At 44.0% G+C, this 18,171-nt stretch overlaps 1 protein-coding gene across 1 annotated transcript in view; it reads left to right on the top strand.

Annotated features, from left to right (window-relative positions):
- SLC28A3 (solute carrier family 28 member 3) overlaps positions 1-17,819 on the top strand; it is a 60,717-nt gene extending 42,898 nt beyond the window's left edge. The window contains exons 9-19 of the mRNA XM_045562232.1: positions 464-541; positions 2,554-2,634; positions 3,735-3,815; positions 5,869-5,994; positions 7,586-7,716; positions 8,795-8,963; positions 9,371-9,568; positions 14,249-14,330; positions 15,077-15,175; positions 15,417-15,537; positions 16,151-17,819. Of these exons, the coding sequence (XP_045418188.1) occupies positions 464-541; positions 2,554-2,634; positions 3,735-3,815; positions 5,869-5,994; positions 7,586-7,716; positions 8,795-8,963; positions 9,371-9,568; positions 14,249-14,330; positions 15,077-15,175; positions 15,417-15,537; positions 16,151-16,277 (1,293 nt within the window). The 3' untranslated portion in view covers positions 16,278-17,819. The remainder of the gene's footprint in view (positions 1-463; positions 542-2,553; positions 2,635-3,734; positions 3,816-5,868; positions 5,995-7,585; positions 7,717-8,794; positions 8,964-9,370; positions 9,569-14,248; positions 14,331-15,076; positions 15,176-15,416; positions 15,538-16,150) is intronic.
- The last annotated feature ends 352 nt before the right edge of the window (positions 17,820-18,171 follow it).

The raw sequence follows: 18,171 nt of genomic DNA, 5'->3' as shown, positions 1-18,171 counted from the left end.
TGTATCATAGGTTAGACAAATCATTTTATGTTAAATATGTTAATCTGTCTAGTTTATTAATATTACTACTTCCCCCCACCTGTATCACCCACTACATTACTCCCTTGTCCCTACTGCCCACTCCACCCTGCCCAAAGGATGCTGCCCTTCTAAGATGGTTCCAAAGACAGAGAAACAGGCTTCCCTTGCACCCAGTGGTAACCTGTGCCACCCATGCACCATCTGTGGTTTGCTGGACCACATTTGGCTCATTCTTTAGCTTCCTGGAGTCAGACTGAATGTCAGAAATGCAGGTATAATTCAAAAATATAATCATATGCCATTCATTGGAGGGGGCAAAGCTGAGAACATGACCTTTCCAGGAATATCCAACAAATTTGCTGGGTTTCCATCCTCTGCAGAGTCCTAGCGTTACTGTGGACTCTCGAGTGATTGTAACGATCTCTCTTTTTCTTTAACTCAGACTTTTCTGGAGTACACTGATGCTGGTGCTTCATTTGTCTTTGGTGAGAAATACAAGGATCACTTCTTCGCATTTAAGGTAAAGCCAAACCCCCTTTCTAGGTACTCACTGCCTTTTCCCTAACTTCTCAGTCTTCGTAGATGTTCAGATAGGTCTTAAGTGACCAAAGCGCCATATGCAGCAGCCGAGCCTGTCCATGGCATGCAACACATCACCGCTCTTTTTCATTTACAATGTTATCTGAAGTCAAGGGAGGTGCACACATTATATTTTGTTACTATAGTGTTAAGGGAGACATCCAGAGGAAGTCACAAATATTCAAATATTGGCGGGGGGAGCTTATAGCATTTACTGTGATATCTATGAAAAAAATCGTATGGGGTATCCGTATCTGGGACTTCAGGGAAAAGAACATCATGTTCCTGACAATGATAGGCATGTTGCCAGCAATGGCTGATGGGTCCAGGGTCAGTGAAAGCTCTGCACTGGGAAAACCTCTCAGTCCCAGACACAGCTGGTCAGCCACGTCAACCTCTGTTCTTCCAGAGCCATTTCCGTGCCAAACCTTTCTCATCTCCCCTTCAGCACAGCCTTTGCCTGGAAGCCGGGCCTTCTAACCAAAGGAGGCATGTCATTTTGCAGGGGAAAGGCAACCTGGCCCCGTGACTGGGCACAGTTGGGACTTCCACATACCCTCTGGGAAGTCCCTACCAATACTTGTCAGTGAGTCAGAAGGATGCATGTGGGTTTCTCTCCAGCTTTCTTTTTTGTGGTGTGTTGGTGCTCATACACTTCTAAATTATTTTCTCACCTAGAGACTCCAAATTTACCTCCAAATTTCCCTGGTTTCAGTTAGGCTAACTTTTATGTTGAATCTTTTTGTTAAACTGCTGATTTGGCTTTAAGCCTAAGATTACTAAGCCATCTCTGAAAGATCAAGTGTTGACAGTGTGAGGTGGAAATATGCTTATATCATGAATTGAATTCAGAATTGGAAAAAACGAAAGTCATAAAGAAAGCAACTTGCCACTCGGACAATGCGGGTGTCGTCACACCTCCCTCCCGCTTCCAGGGCAGTGGGCTCCCTTCTCCCCTGCGGGTGCGGAGTCCCTGCGGGAACATTGCAGAGACGAGCCCCTTCAACTCCCTCGAGCTTTTAGGAAGGCGCTGGCTGCCCATCATGGCCAATAAAAGGCTCACAGTGAGTGAGCTCTGAATACTAGCACAAAGTGTCTGTTAATATATATTATTAATAGCTTTTTCTAAATTAGATCTTGTACAGATTGTTCCTGGTCATTCTGTACTTCTGGTGGCAGCTTGTCTCTGGCCATTTAGCTGGGGCACAGTGGTGGAGGGGTGAGGTAGGGCGGGGCTGAGGAGGGGCCCAGCCCTGGCTCTGTGTGGCCGACGAGGGGTAGAAACCACTGCTGGTGGGAACACAGGCTGCAAGGACGCCACCCTAAGAGCATCAGGAAAATAGGATCTAAGAAAACACACTTTCTCTAACACAGAACTAAACTAGTTTCTGAAATGTTGTCACTTTTTTAGTGAGTCAGAAATCTATAGCTAAAATAATCATTATTTTAAAATCCAAAAGGATGAATGCTTACTGCATAGGAAATACTGTGTGTAAGCAGCCACCGTGCTTTCTGCGGTCGCTCTAGCCCCAGTATAAAGATTTAAAGTTGCTCACAATTCATCCTGACCCACTCTGCTAATTAATGGTGAAGATCGGATCTTTTTAATGTCAAGACAGTAAGAATATTTGCTGGTGGCCTTAAGTTTATTGATCTAGTTCTGATAAATCCCCTACAAAACTTCTTTCCTTCTCTGAGTAAGAAAAGTTCATCTTGGAAGGAAAAAAAAAAGGTGAAGTTTCCTGTAAAATACACTGAAGCTTATCTAGAACATATTAGAATAAGAGACTGTAAACAGGGAAGCTGCCTGAGAAAAGTGTTTAGTTCAAGAAGAGTTTCCAGTATTTTGAGGATGTTTCCGCAGGAGAAAAGGAGGCAGAGAGGAAGCCTCCTATGACAACTGCGGATGCCACTGGGCCCAACATTAACCCGTGGCTGCTTCTGTCCCCCCAGGTCCTGCCAATTGTGGTTTTCTTCAGCACCGTGATGTCCATGCTGTACTACCTCGGGCTGATGCAGTGGATTATTAGAAAGGTACTGGGACTGGGAGGGACAGGGTGAATGGTATAGAGCTGATCATCCCAGGCATGAAGTCCTCAGAGCCTTTTACCCGGGTATTTCCAAAGTGCCTGTCTCTTCCTACCACCACCTACCTACCACCACCACCACCCAAGTTGTAAGATTCAGACACCAAAATTCTAAATGTGTCCATAGAGGGAATTTTATCCTGGAAACTTCTAACAGGGTTTTGATTCGTCATCCATTAGATACTTCATGAAACCACAGCATTTACGTCTTTATTCAAGGAACTGAGGTCAGATACCCCCACCCCGGGGGAAAACAGTGTTGCTCCTTCATCTTGGTTATCTGCCTTGTGCCCCTATGCAAAGGCCCTGCTTATCTTTGGGATGTTACAGAAGTAGATGCTTCAGGTCCTGGACTTGCTAGAGAAATCAGAGCAAGAAGGAGAAGCTGCTTTTTGCTCCCAGGGAAGTTTTATAATACACAAATTAAAAAAAAAAAGCTGAAGAGGTAATCTCCTTCCTACTGGCCCAGCCACTGTGAGTCCTGCACTCATGTGTTAGATCAGAAAATGAGGAGATTTTAAGTTAGTTGGGATGCACACAATCGAGGAGCAGTGCACACAGTGCTTGGGGCACAGCCACACCCTCCTTTGATCCCTGTAAATAAGTCAAAATGTACAAGCAGGAGGACACAGAAAAGAGAGAAAGGAGAAAGAGAACCAGAATACAGGTACCAGCAGAAATCAGCATTACAGCAAGAGCTCCAGGGCCCATAATTTTCTGTTTGTAGGTTTAAACATTCAGAATACTGTGCTCATGGCTAAGCCAAAAAAAAAAGAGAGAGAAAGTAGCAGGAAGTCCCCCATCCTGAGACAGGTGCCACTGTCGTTTGTATAGTGTTCAAAGTACATCCAATGACTCAGACTTGCTGCTGAAACAGGATTGGACCGGCCTGCTCTATGGGCCGGTACATTTGGCACCATCGCTAGGCTGCCAACAGTGGTGGAAAACCTCAACATTTTGACTGTAGTTTAAAGATTCTTATTCCTACTTTGAAGTTTTATGTATATGAAGAGTTGTTCACTGACTTTGTCCTTTTCTTCCTTTTAGATTGGATGGGTCATGCTAGTCACTATGGGATCATCTCCTATTGAATCTGTAGTTGCTGCCGGCAATGTGTTTGTCGGACAAGTAAGTTGTAATATCAAAAAACACAACAAAACATCTTCTGAAATGGATTGTCTCTTTCCAAAAAAAAGCCACATAAGAAAATATCCCAATGTTATTTCTTTTAGAGTAGGTTGGGGGGGAGACAGAGATCCCACCCAAGAGTCTGGGTACACTGCTGTAGAATTGGGTTCTTGAAAGTTTATGAAGAATAAAGAGGGTTGTGTCATTTGATTAAAGCACAGGGCCTCTCATATATAGATTTTCAACAAATCTTTTCTGAGTTCAGGGAGTTATTGAGGGCTCTGGGCAGCTCTTCAGGGGCTGGTCACTCTTCCACTCGGATGGATTTTGCTATCTCGAAGCTGCAAACATGAAACAGGCAGCGTCACATCCCACACTATAGCACCTGTGGCAGTCAAGGTGATGGATGGAGGATTCTGCCAAGCGCCGTGCAGCTGTACAAATACTTGGGCTCGTTTTCAACTTGTCTGAACTGGCCAACAGCCTGTCTTTGCTGAAGCTGAAGGAAAATGCTCTTAGCTTTTTCCTTCTCATCCAAGATTAGATTTTAGGCTACATTTTCACCTTCCTGATCCACCACATGGATAAACGCACTTTAGTCTGAAGTTCACTTAGGTAAAGAAACAGGATGCCCAGGTTGTCTCTCAAAATAGCAGCATTGCAGAGGGGTGGAAAAGAAAGACACAGTGATAAGCTACGCATCTCTCGGGACACGCAGCTTCAGGCGGAATGGCATCACACACCGAGGAAACCAAGTGTGAACGCTTGCCACCACCACTGCCCAGGGAAACTGGATTTGAAGCAAAAAATCAAGTCACCCAGAAAAACATGGCCCCAAATCCGAGGCTCGCAACTGCTCCAGGCAGGCTGAGCCATCTGGTTGGTAAGCCCAGCTCACTAGCCCCGAGCATAGTCTTAAGAGTGGGGACTCATACTTCTTCCGCAGGAGTTAAAATTATTATAATTATAGTTATAAAATCTCTCAGGAATAATTAGAGCACCATCATGAGTTGATTGCTCCTACCTGCAGGGCAAGAGGGCTCCTGTACTGGGTTCCTAAATAGTGTATAAATTGAGGCTCAACACATCCAATCTTACAGAACAATTAGAAATAATGAGGAGAAAATTGTAAATTGCGTACAAGCGTCCGTGCTACTCAGTTTGACTCTTAATATGCTGAAAGTACAGCTATTTTTTTTACGGAGGCTGCCTGCACTCCTTCGCAGGATGCAAGCCTTTACAAACACCCTCTGTTTGGTTCCTGTTCACTCATCAGAGAAGAATCTCTGCTTTTTAATTACAATATGGCCTGTCCTTGTTATTGCTGGTATGTCTTTTAATACTTGTATCTCTATTACCCTGAAGTACCAGGAAATAGGGTTAGGGTCTATTAAGGTGAAGTTGGAAGATGGGACGTCACAGTGGCTTATGTATCAGCAGTCCACCAGGCCAGGCCACTGTGCACAGTCCCACCCTTAGAAAAGTGTACTGGGTCATCATAGAGTCCAATCCGAGGCTAGGTGGCCTTACATGACTAGCCTTGAAAATTTTGCAAAATTTAAACATGCCCATATATGCACAGTGACCTAGAGTTCAAATGACTGCAGATATCGATAGTACAGCTTCTCAAACTTGAGCATGCATCAGAAGCACCTGGAAGGCTTGTTCAACTACAGATTGCTGGCCCCGACCTGCAGGGTTTCTAATTTAGTCAATGGAGAATTTGCATTTCTAACAAGTTCCCAGGTGATGCTGATGGAGCTGGTCTGCGGTTGAAGTTCACTCCTTAGAAACACTGTCTCAGAGAATAAAAAGTAAAATTTTTTTGAGACAGCGTCTCTCTTGTTACCCAAGCTAGAGTTCAGTGGCATCATCATCACAGCTCACCATAACCTCAGACTCCTGGGCTCCAGTGATCCTCCAGCCTCAGCCTCCCAAAGTGCTGGTGTTACGGGCGTGAGCCACCACACCCAGCATGAGAATAAAATTTTGAGTAGGTCGGCATAAGATTTAAAAAGGAACATTTGATGTAGTCACCCTTCTTTGTCTCCAGACAGAGTCTCCACTGCTGGTTCGACCATATTTACCACACGTCACCAGGTCTGAACTCCACGCCATCATGACAGCCGGCTTCTCTACAATCGCTGGAAGCGTCTTAGGAGCATACATCTCTTTTGGGGTAAGAAGGTTTTGGAATTAACTTATGGAAAATCCAACCTCCTCTTTCTTTCTTCTGTCTTCCCTTTGCTTTCTTTGCTATTGTTATTTCTCCCACCCCACCCCACCCTTTCCCATTGATGGTAACAAAGGAGGTCAAGAGGGTGTCTTTTTTGCTGTATGGCAAAAGTTGGTCACTGTTGCATCAGCATTTGAATGCAGGGACCCCAAGGAGCTTGGGGGCTTTAAATCTGCCACCTAAATTTGCAAATTTGCCACCTACATTTGCAGAATAAAAATAGCAAAATGCAATCATGTGAATTCAGATTGCCCCTGTTTTTGTAGATAAAGTTTTATTGGAAACCAGCTACTCCTATTCATTTGCCTATGACAGCTTTCATGCTACAGAGTTGAGTAGTTTTGACCCTCAAAGCCAAATATATTTACTCTCTGGCCCTTTACAGGACAAGTTTTGTGACCCCTTGTCTAGTGCAGTGGTTCTCAAACAATTTCACATTAGAATTTCTTAGGAGCTTTCAAATTCTCTAATGCTCAGGCCCATACTTCTGAGTAATTAAACCAGAATTTCTTGGGATGAGACCCAGGCATTAATATTTTTTAAGAGTTGTCGGATTCTAATGTACGGCCAAGCTTGAGAGCTGGTCTGTGGTGCAGGGCTGGAGAACGTCCTGATAACTGGTGCACGTGCCCCTAGACATAGAGCTTATAAGCCACACACGGATACAAAGCCCAGTGAAGAAATGCAATAACACAGTCAGCACGGTGGGACTCGGGCAAGTAGGATTGCTCACAAGAGAAGTGACCTTCATTCCAGGTCTTCATCCAGGCCTTGGAGAGCCAATTAGTAGGAAGAGGGAAGAAGAAAGGGGCAGAGGATACCTCAGGAACAAGCAGTTTGAGTGGACCCCCAGATGGTTCACTCTGCCCCCGCTGTGGGGATGCTGCCTTGGAAAGTGTGCTAGGTGGGGTGGGAATGCGGAGGGAAGGACTGTTACCGGGATTCTGAAAATATAGGGAAGAGAACCCAGAGACAATGTAAGGGGGGGGTGGGAAGCGGAAAGAGAGGACTTGCCATGAGGAAAATGGAAATAGTTCACAGATTAGAAAGACTCCGGATCAATGAATATTGTGTAAAGACAAAGGATTTCAAGAGAGCAAAAGGAAGGTGGAGAGAGGGGGCTGCCCATGCCTGCTCGTGGACCAGGCATGGTCCCTATTCCCCACGTCCCCTATCTAAACTGATGATGGAGTGATCTGTGGGCTTTAGTGACTATCTGAATGTTCAAAAGTACAACAGAGAGGTTGAGGAATCCTCTTTGGGGTTTTTACCAATGATCAGATTTTGGTTTTGGGTATCTCCCCGAGGATGTGGTCAATTAACACAAATGCCTTCCTCATCCCTCTTGACTCTCAAGGGGAAGTTGTGACTTTGCTCATTGAGCTAGAGTTGCTCTTCCAAATCTCCAAAGAAACATTGCTTTCTGGCATACAATTAGCTCCTTCCCCATCTTTTCCCTTGTAAGGCTCTTGGACCATTTCTCTGAACACGGGACAAAAGGTAACCCTTCGCTTTGCCGCTTCTGAAATTACAGATTCCGTCCTCCCACTTGTTAACGGCTTCAGTTATGTCGGCACCCGCATCATTGGCTGCTGCCAAACTCTTTTGGCCTGAGACGGAAAAACCTAAAATAAACCTCAAGAATGCCATGAAAATGGAAAATGGGTAAGTGGGACACATTAATTAATGACTACACAAGTTGGAGCAGGGAAGTCCAAATCCCAAGTACAACAAAAATTTGATAACTGGAGAGCACAGTAAATTATGGTAGTAAATTAATTTCCCAATTACTATTTAAACTTCACCCCTCCCAAAAAAAATCTTATTTCAACAGTTGAGGAAAACCTTTCTAAATACCTGAATGTGGATACATTTCCTTATCTGTTCATTGTAAAGCTATTTCAGTGTAATTATAGCTTAGTGTTCACTGAACCTTGGTTTGAGATGGTTGCAAAGTCATAGGATGACCATTTGTGGAGCTTTCTCATGTAATAAGACAATCAGTTCATTTTCTTTTGCCCCCTTTTTTTGTAAAAAAGAAAGACGGGTAGAAAAGACTAAAAGTTAGGGTGTTCAAATGTATTTAATTAAATGACATAATTAATCAACCATGTGTCTGAAACTCACACCCAACTTGTTTGTAGATAGAGTCAACCATGACTGAAAAATCAGTTGCCAAAGAATACATAATGATTCCACTTACAAAGTTGGTAAACGTGAGATTTACATAATACATTACTTAGGGATACAGACATTCAGGAAGATTGTAAAGAAAGAGAAGATAAACATATTTTAGGGAGGCACCTCTGAGATTAGAGGGGAGCGGAGGGGACCAGGGAGGAGCACAAGGGGGGATTCACAAGTGACGGAGACATTCTAGTTCTTAAATGAGGTGATGGATGTACAGGCTTGCCTTGAATTGTTAGTTTTTACACCATGAATATTTTATAAATACGCCCTGATAGCGACTTTTAATAAAAATCACTTTTAAATGTGTAATATTTTTATCATTTCCCAATTTTTTATTACACACGCTCTCAAAACACCCGTATGCCATCACCTATATTTAACAGTCAGAAACCCCATCATGATTTCATGGGATTCAGATGAGTGTTTTGACCAAGGCATGGGCCTGGATTTTGTCTCTCATCCAAATGAGCTCTGATGATGCCATTTCTGCAAAGACTATGTCCATCCCCTGACAACTCCTTGGTAATTCTGGAATCACTATTTTTTGACGAAGGGATTCGAGGAATCTCCTAGAAGCTGCGACGCAGGGAGCGTCCTCGTCCATCCCTCTGGTGGCAAACATCGCTGTGAATCTGATTGCCTTCCTGGCCCTGTTGTCGTTTGTGAATTCAGCCCTGTCCTGGTTTGGAAACATGTTTGACTACCCGCAGCTGAGTTTTGAGGTATGCTCCTATCATGTTCTGTTTTCTGTTTCACCTATCTTTGGTTTAAAAAGAAAAAAATTGTGGGCAACCTTCCCGGGCTACCTGCAGTGGACTCGTACACATTGTAGAAGCTTCTCACCTGTCCCCCATCTTCCCCTCCCCCTTTCTCTGCTTCTCACCCTCCATCCCCCAGGAGATAGTCGCCCTCTCCTGACCCTGTCCCCACGAAAACCGGTTACTTCAAATGACCCAATTCCAGCCTCGACTCCTGCTGGATAAGGATGGGCAAGGGGAGGCAAAGGGATTTCTGTGCCTCAAGGAGACAAAGGGGGCAGGAACATTCTCATTCCTGGGGATGAGGTAGAAGAACTGGAAACAAATCACTATTCTAACCAAGTATTTATTAATACTTGTGGTTTTTGTAGCTAATATGCTCCTACATCTTCATGCCCTTCTCCTTCATGATGGGAGTGGACTGGCAGGACAGCTTTTTGGTTGCCAAACTCATAGGTTACAAGACATTCTTCAATGAATTTGTGGCATATGAACACCTCTCAAAATTGATCAATTTGAGGAAAGAGGCTGGACCCAGATTTGTGAACGGTGTGCAGCAATACATGTCGGTGAGTAAATATTTTGATTTCTCAGTGCAATGCATCACATATGTGCATTTGTCAATTGCATGTGCCTCTGTGTGTGCTGGGTACTGTGCCAGGTTCCTGGGATATGCCAGAACAAAACAAACCAAAAATCCATCATCTCATGGAGCTTGTAATGTACCATAGCACCTCGTGATTTTTAGTTAATCACTGTGTGTGTGTGTGTATGTGTGTGTGTGTGTGTGTGTGTGTGTGTGTGTGTAGAGAAACACACACAGCTAATCCTTACCACTGTGATAACTTTGGAGGACTGTGGGCACGGCCTCAGGGTCACAGGAGCTGGGACAGGAATCAGTCTACAAATATCCATCAAATGCCTTCTATGTGCAGCGTGCTAGGTACTGAGGTTACAGCACTAAACAGGACTCAGGTCCCCTGCCTGCATAGGGCTGAGAGTCCAGCCATCCTAAAGGCCTCTCCCTTCCAGCTTAAGTGTTCTGTGAGTTCTGAGGAACTGCCTAAATGCTACATGGTGCCTGGACATCCTCAAGAGGTAGCAAGACACCATCACTACTCTCCAAGGGGGTGAGGGAAAGAAAAAGCTCAGAGTCTGTGATCTGAAAACCTGGAGACAAGCACCCATACTTATGTCAATACTTCATGTCAGTGGCCCGCAAGGAGAGCCTCACATCTGCCTGGACTTTAGGGGGGAGGAGGAACTCAGGGGAGGCCGTGTTTGCAGTTGAGTCTCCAACTTTTTCTTCCCTGAAGAAGAGAACACAGAAACTCTAGGGAAATGGTGAACATTCCCGGCCACCACCATTACTCCCCGAAACAACCCATTTGCAATTAGTGTCCCAGGCACGTGTTTGGTTTTGAAAGGAAAGGGGAGAACTAGCATGCTCCCCAAGGCACTGAGACCGCTCGCCCCTGAACAGCGTCGGCATTCCTCCCCACCTCCCGAAGACCCCACATGCAGATTTGCTCCCACGCAGCACACAGATGCAACAGCTGCTCCAGGAGAGGCCTGATTCGTAATTTACAGTCAGGGGCATTTTGACCCACACATCTGATATAAATGGGGGCTCTGTAGATCTCCCTTCTCTTACATGTTCATTCTTCAACTAACCTCACAGTGGAGCTCGGCCAATTATCCTCATTGTTTAGATGCCACCAAAACCAGTATGTTTCCCCGCCAAAAGTAAACAATAGGCTAAATTAAGTGAAATGTTTTCTATCCCCAACTGCCAGTTGCTGGGAGAGAATAGTTTTGTTAATGAGCAGAGCCAGCTCTTGATTCTGGCAGTGCTAAGCAGTTTTGTGGGAAGGTTATTAAGAGGGTAGAGACACAACAGTAGAGCTGATTTGGGCTTGGGGGTGAGCCCAACCGAGGCAGGCACAGAAAGGACATTTGGAAATAGGAGCTCAACGGCCTCTACCATTGTTGGGTCATGATGGGGAAAACATTTTGTTTCTCCAGATTTCTGATTTCCAACCAACAACATGCAGATGAGTCCCAGAAATTTCTGCTTACCAACCTACAGGTGGGGGAGGGTGTCCCACCAGCGCCACACAATCAAAGCCTAGCATGTGGGGCCATGAGTAAGACTCCAGGGATATCCATTGAGTTAGGTCTACACTGACTTCCATCTAAAATAAGAGGCAGAATTCTATGTAGCACCCGTGTACCTAGAATGAGCCCTTTATCCCATCATCTTCTGTTTATTAAAGATAACACCTTGCCTGCTTGTTCATTTATTTGCATGTAACACATAGTGGTATAGAAATACCTAGTGTTATAGAATTCAAAAGGTCCAAAAAGGCACAGAGGGAAAAGTAAGTCACCCTCCTTATTTCTCTGCCACCCAGCTCTTCTCCCTGGAGCATATTGTGTGCCCTGTTTTTAATCTTGCCCTTTGCACATAGTAACAGGTCTCAGATACTTTTCCATCTCAGTGCCTGTGACACAGCCCTCTCTTGTACAGCACACGGCAATGCATCTTAACCAGTCCCTTGCTGATGAACACTGTTACCAATTTTTTACAATTACAGGTAGTGCTACAGTGACAGTGCTTGTACACTTAAGGCATCTTTGCTTTTATGCAAGGAGAACTTTTTGTAGGGTGCATTATTAATGTTTTCCTAGTGCACTGCATCTCTCCATCATATAATCTTGCACATTTGTGGGCAAAGGCAAAGTGCAATCATCCCAGCCTCCTTTTCCTTCTCTTACAAAACTGATCTTGGCCACATCTGTATGTTCTCTTACCACAGAGCCCCAGGAAATGAAAAGGGGACAGTCAGGCCCTTTATGCCACCTCTCTCCCACGATCTCTTAATTAGCATGCCTATTTTTGAAGCCAGTTGAACTAAATGAAAAGCACTAGAAAATGAGGGAAGAGAACAGCTTTTCCCGGAACGATGGACTGCACAAATACTTGACATTTTTTCCTGTCTGCTATATGCACACTGATTGAAAACATCAACAAAGGAGTTCTCAGAAACCATGAGAGAGAAGAGGGGCCGCAGAATCAACAAAAAACTTACCGTGACCACTTGAGTCTTGAAAGTGAGCTTTCAAAAATCCCATTAGTGAAAGAAAAAAAAGATGCTGCTACTTTTGAGTGTAGCATTTGCTTGGTATGTTCCTTGAACCTAATCATAGAATTTTTAGGATATTGGAAAGGAAGATGATTGCCTCAATTGCGTGGGTACCTTGGTTACTGAACCCCAAAGGGGTCTGACATAGATCTAGTTCTTCGCCACACAAAAAGCCAATTACTGAGACAACAAGGATTACCAAGGCAGAAAGGAATTTTTAATGCCAATGACATCATCCAGGAGAATAGGGGAAGCAGCCTCAAATCATCTCCCTGACTAACGCAGGGTAGGGGCTTTTAAGGAAGGGCTACGTGCATGGGGGCAGGTTGTGTTGAAATTAACAAGAGGCTACCTACATTGGGGCTGGTGAGTGAGGGAGGGTGAGTCTTGGCATCAGGAGGCATCCGGGGCCTTCAGGATCTCAACTCCTTTGTCTTGCAGAAATTTCACCGCTTCTGGGGAACAACTCAAAAGATCAAGTAGTTAGTTAAAAGTTACAGGGTTCTGGTCATCAGGAATCTAAATCACAAGGAGAGGATTATAAAAAACATAAAGGGGTCATTGGCATTGGTTCATGAGCCAGTTACCCCTTTGGCAGATTGGGTGTGCCTTTAGCAAGCAACAGGGTGCACTGAGTCTTCCCAGCCTCCTACAGTCAGTCCCTCAACCGAGAAAGAATTATCTGGCCTAAGTAACCCCTCTTGAGCCAGAGGCCCATGCGCATGCTTTCACAAATTCCCCTTCCATCTTCTCACTGCCCTTTGCAAGGGCTATTCATTCTTCCACTTCCAAGTGGGCACCCTGACATCCCCACGGGGCGGTCAGAGCTGGGCCACGGAGGAAGGCAGGCGCACACCATGGCCACACTGTAAAGAAGCCCCTGGGATATCGGAGAATTTCCCTTTTACTAACTTAATTACTTTTGAATTATATCCCGAGTTATAACTTATATACCAAATAAAGGGCCCATTTTTGGTGTCTCCTATATAACCGTGACTACAATCAAGATATACAACGTTACCATCACATCTAAAAAATTTCCCTCACAGCTATTTGTAGTCAACCCCCTCCTCATCCTCAAAGACCTAGTAGTCTTAGGCACCAATAATCTTCCTTTCACTGTAAATTACTTTTGCATATTCCAGAACTTCATATAAATGGACTCAGCATTCATGTTGCATGTATTTTCCTTTTTATTGCAAAGCAGCATTCTATTTTATGGATATTCACAATTTGTTTATCCATTTGCCTATTGAAGGACACTTAAGTTGCTTCCAGCAGAGGCTATCGTGAATAAAGCTGTTATATCCATGCACAATCTTTCTGTGGGCATGTGTTTTTATTTCTTCTAGAAAAATGGCTGGGTCCTACAGACAAAGCATGTTAACTTGATAAAAAACTGCCATATTGTTTTACAAACAGGCTTTCACTTTCCTACCTGCAACATATAAAAGGCCTAGTTCTTTTACTTCCTTGCCAACACTTACTATTGCCAGTCTTTTTAAATTTTAGCCATTTCAGTGGATGTATAGTGGTAACTCATTGGGGTTTTAATTTGCATTTCCCTGGTGATTAACAATGCTGAATATATTTTCATGTGTTTATTGTCCATTTGCATATCTTTTCTGAAGGATCTAAATCTCTTTATACATTTTTCCTTGAGTGTTTGTCTTATTATCAAGAAATAACAGTTCTTTATATATTCTGAATAAGTTCTTTGTCAAGTAAATGTAATGTGAATATTTTCTGGGACCAATTTGTATCTCCAGCAACTACTAATAGTACCGTGCCTGGCACATAATAGCAGGTAGTTGGGTCATACGGAATACTAAAAGTTTTCATTGAGCAGGAAATCACATTTGCAGAAGCCAAGGCTACCGGTCCCAAGCCCTCTGTAGAGGCTCTGAATGCACATATCCCTTTTCCACCCTCCCTTAAAATTTACAGGGAGGTGATATAAGGAGTCTAAAAAGCAATGGGTATTTGACATGATGTACTGCGCATTTATTTGTCAATATTGATTCTGCAGTCAAGATGAAGCCCAGTTGGATGTACTGAGCTGGGTCAGATGGTGTACGCATATGTGTTTATGCTTGCTTACAGATTCGCTCTGAGATAATCGCCACATATGCTCTCTGTGGTTTTGCCAATATCGGTTCCCTAGGAATAGTGATCGGCGGACTCAGTAAGTGAAAAGAATATTCAACAACAGATGTGACATAACCATACTGTGACAAAAACATACTTTGGATCTCCATCTTGCTTTGTAATGTTATTCATGTTGGGGGGAACAAAAGCCCTGCAACAGTAGTAAATCTCTGGGGGTCTATTTTTTATCTCTGCTTTACAAAATGGTTTTCCTCTGTACACCCAAGCAAACCTCAGGAAGAGTTTTCTCCAATGTACAACTGCTTCTTCCTACCCAAGAGTGACACACAGTCTTCACCTCGCTTGCCAATGCCAGTAGATTTATTACGCAGTGGCCACCTGGAGAAGGATTCTGAGTGCCAGTGGAGGTTCAGTGGAAACATGCTGTGATTCATTAGTGATGTCTGCTGTGGATGTAGAAGTAGATGATGGCAGTTGAGTTGCAGATCACCTCTTTAGCTGATCCCTCCTTGCAATGCATTTGCCTTGCCGTGAGGGAGCCCTTTGGATGAAACTTAGGACTTGTTTCTTCTGTGGAGAATGGAAACCCCTGAGCCTTTTGGTGGACAAACCTCTTCCCTTCTTCTCACACCAGAGAACTTCTCTGATGTGGAGTCCGTCACTAAGCTCTTGAACCTCACTTAGCTAAGTTAAAAAGGGAGGGGGACAGAGTGTCAACTGACCTGAGATCTCAGCCCTAGAACAATTTTGAGAGACTGGGAATTTGGTGTCTAATCACTAACCTCAACGTTAATCTCACATACCTCCTTCCTTGCTTCCCAGCATCCATAGCTCCTTCTAGAAAGCGTGACATCGCCTCAGGGTCAGTGAGAGCTCTGATCGCGGGAACCGTCGCCTGCTTCATGACAGCCTGCATCGCAGGTACTGTGCCCTGTCCTCTGTGTCCTGGATGTCCACAGGATGGCAGCTTTCGGGGGAAGGGGGTGTGTGTCAGTGTCTCCAGCCTGCATAGGCAGCACATGCTGCTGCAGAGAGCTGAGAGTCAGAGCCCCTGTGAGCACATTGTAAAGTCAAATGTGTGCAGCGTGGTGGAGAAGCTAACAATGAGAGTTCAGTGACTTCCTTAATTACTAAAATCAATGGCACTCGGTCCCACTTCTAGGTATACTCTCCAGCACTCCCGTGGACGTCAACTGCCATCACATTTTAGAGACTGCCTTCAACTCCAGTTTACCTAGCAACGCAACCAAAGTGATGTCTTGTTGCCAAAATCTATTGAGCAGGTATTGTATTCTTGGTTATAACTTATTTATACTCCAGTGCTACTAATAAAATAAGACCTAAAGACCCCATCTACTTTTTAAAAATAACTTTGACTTTGTCTTTATTTAAAAGTAAGAACCTGTGCAGCAATTCTAACCACAATTAAGATACAGAATTCAGGTCTGACTGCCCACCAAGCCCATGCCCTTAGTTGCTCCCCTCCCCTCTACTGCCTCCCTGTCAAGGGAATCAAGGCTGTCCTGACAACATGGTGATGGGCTATGGTGGATCAGAGACCACCAATGACCTGTGTCAGCCACCCCCACCCTGTACAGTTTCTATTTGCAGAATTGATATCCCCATCCCGGATGCCCGCCTTAATGGTCAAGTGTTTTATAAGGATTGTCCTATGCTTTCTTTGTTCTGGAGGAAACAGAAAAAGTCCCTGGACACCTAGAATTTGAGAGCCAAAAACTAAGTCCCTAGTGCTTTTGTCCTTAACCCACCCTAATCAGAATGTGAGGGAGGAAATCAGCTTCCTGTCCTGTGCTATTTTTAATGTTTCATCTTCTGTTCACCTACTGTTTCTGCCATCTAAGGCTCAACTAACTGTTTCATTCTACTTTCCACCAGCACTGTTGCCAAGGGTCCCGGTGAGATCATCCCAGGAGGAAACCACAGCCTGTATTCTTTGAAGGGTTGCTGCAAATTGTTGAATCCATCAACATTTAACTGCAGTTGGATTCCTAATACATTTTGAGTTCAGCCACTTCTCCAGTGGAACTCTGAGTGCAGATAATGAATTTTCTACTTTGGAAAGAAGAAAAAAAAACTATTGTCTACAGATTGATACTTCCATCATGGGATCGGCTTTAATTGCAAGGAAAGAAGAAAAACAAGAGTGAACGCTTCAGAACTCCAACATCTTCCTCCTCCTTGTTCCTCCCCAGCCCACCCCTTCCCTACTGAGAACTACTATGATGTCCCAAAATGAGGCATCACTTCCTGTCCCAACAATGTTTTCTGACCTTAGATTTCCAAAGCATTTCACTAGAATACAGGTATAAATGGTGGCTCCCAACAACTGGGCTATGACTCACCCACACCCACTCAATGTACTAAGTGAATCTCTAAGTAGTCCAGGGGACTCTTTTTAAACACATCTCAGGTGAGGTCACTCTGCATGCACCCTTGCTTACCTGAAATAGCCCGAACTTGAATCTCACATGAAGGAAAACTAATCATCCATCACCTATTGATTGGCTACTCTCAGGAAGTCCTACAGAAATCAGAGTCCTTCAGGAGAATACACAGACCATACTAAAAGCAGGGTTAAAATCGCTTCTCCTTAAAGAGTTCTATCAGTCAGCTTAAACTAAATTATGCTGCAGTAACAACCCCAAAACCTCAGTGGCTTAGATCTTTATTTTTCACTAACATTACGTGTTTGTTATAGTGAATTTTGACTATAATCCATGTTGTCTACATTTCCAGGACCCAGACTAAAGATGCAGCCCTCACGTGGGGCATGTCTGTCTTAAAAGAGAGGGAAAAGACAGGTGGGGGACAACATGATGGCTCTTAATTAAGACTTCTGCTAGGACATGACACTCTTCACATCCACACCATTCCATTAGCCAAACCAAGTCCTATGAAGCATGTCAGTGACCATAAATGAATTACCAGTCACAAGGAGGGATAGTGAATATTCTGCAGAGATAATATGATATATACCACAAGGGTGTATGGTATCCATGTCTCCCTTCAAGGAGTCACCCTGTCGTGGGGTGTAATTGTGGGCCTGTTCATGCAGAACCCAATCATACATTCCCAGCAACAAGACTGGAAAACAGCTACTCTTTAGTCAAAGAGCCATGTAACAAGCGATTGAGATCTGAAAGCCACTGGGAATTCCATCCACCAAGAAGGCATCAGCATCAAACTTGACTAATGGGTGTCAGGGTCTGTGAAGAAAATTCCAAAGACAATGGTGGAGCACTCTTAATTAAATGCTCATCACCATTGCTCTTAATAGCATAAAGACCACATTGTGTGAAAACAAACTCATTTGACAATGAGTCAAAAAGTGATTCACAAGAAAGGGATTCTGAATGTGAAAAAGGTTCTGGAATGCCTAATTTATTTTGTTTATATTTTGTCTTCTGTCCATTCACAAGACTAATTTTTTTAAAAATCCATGTGTAAACAGTTGGGTTTTGTTTTTGGTGGTGGTGAAGGAGGTGGCTAAATGCCCAAAGGACTATTTATCCCTAAAGTACAATATACTATTTCTCATTACTAATCATTTGTATTAATTTTTCTTGGAACTCAATGTGACCTTTCAGTCTTTAGACTTTATTTGAGGAACATATATCTCCATGCCTTTTCCTTGTTCTCCATTTTGGTGTCAGGCTTCGTAATAGCCTATGGCAGTGATCCCCAACATTTTGGGCATCAGCGACCAGATTCTTGGAAGACAATTTTGGACACGGAGGCAGAGCTCAGGCGGTTCAGGCAATGATGGCAGTGATGCCAGCGATAGGGAGCGGCTGTATACACAGACGAACTCGCCGCCACTCACCTCCAGCTGTGCACCCTCCCACCAAGTTTCATGGAAAACAATTTTTCACGGACGTGGTAGGGGTGGGGGGGGT

Source organism: Lemur catta, chromosome 10 (assembly GCF_020740605.2).
Source record: "Lemur catta isolate mLemCat1 chromosome 10, mLemCat1.pri, whole genome shotgun sequence".
Lineage (NCBI taxonomy): Eukaryota > Metazoa > Chordata > Mammalia > Primates > Lemuridae > Lemur > Lemur catta.
The sequence above is the reverse complement of the archived record's forward strand: the minus strand, read 5'-3'. Positions and strand labels throughout refer to the sequence as shown.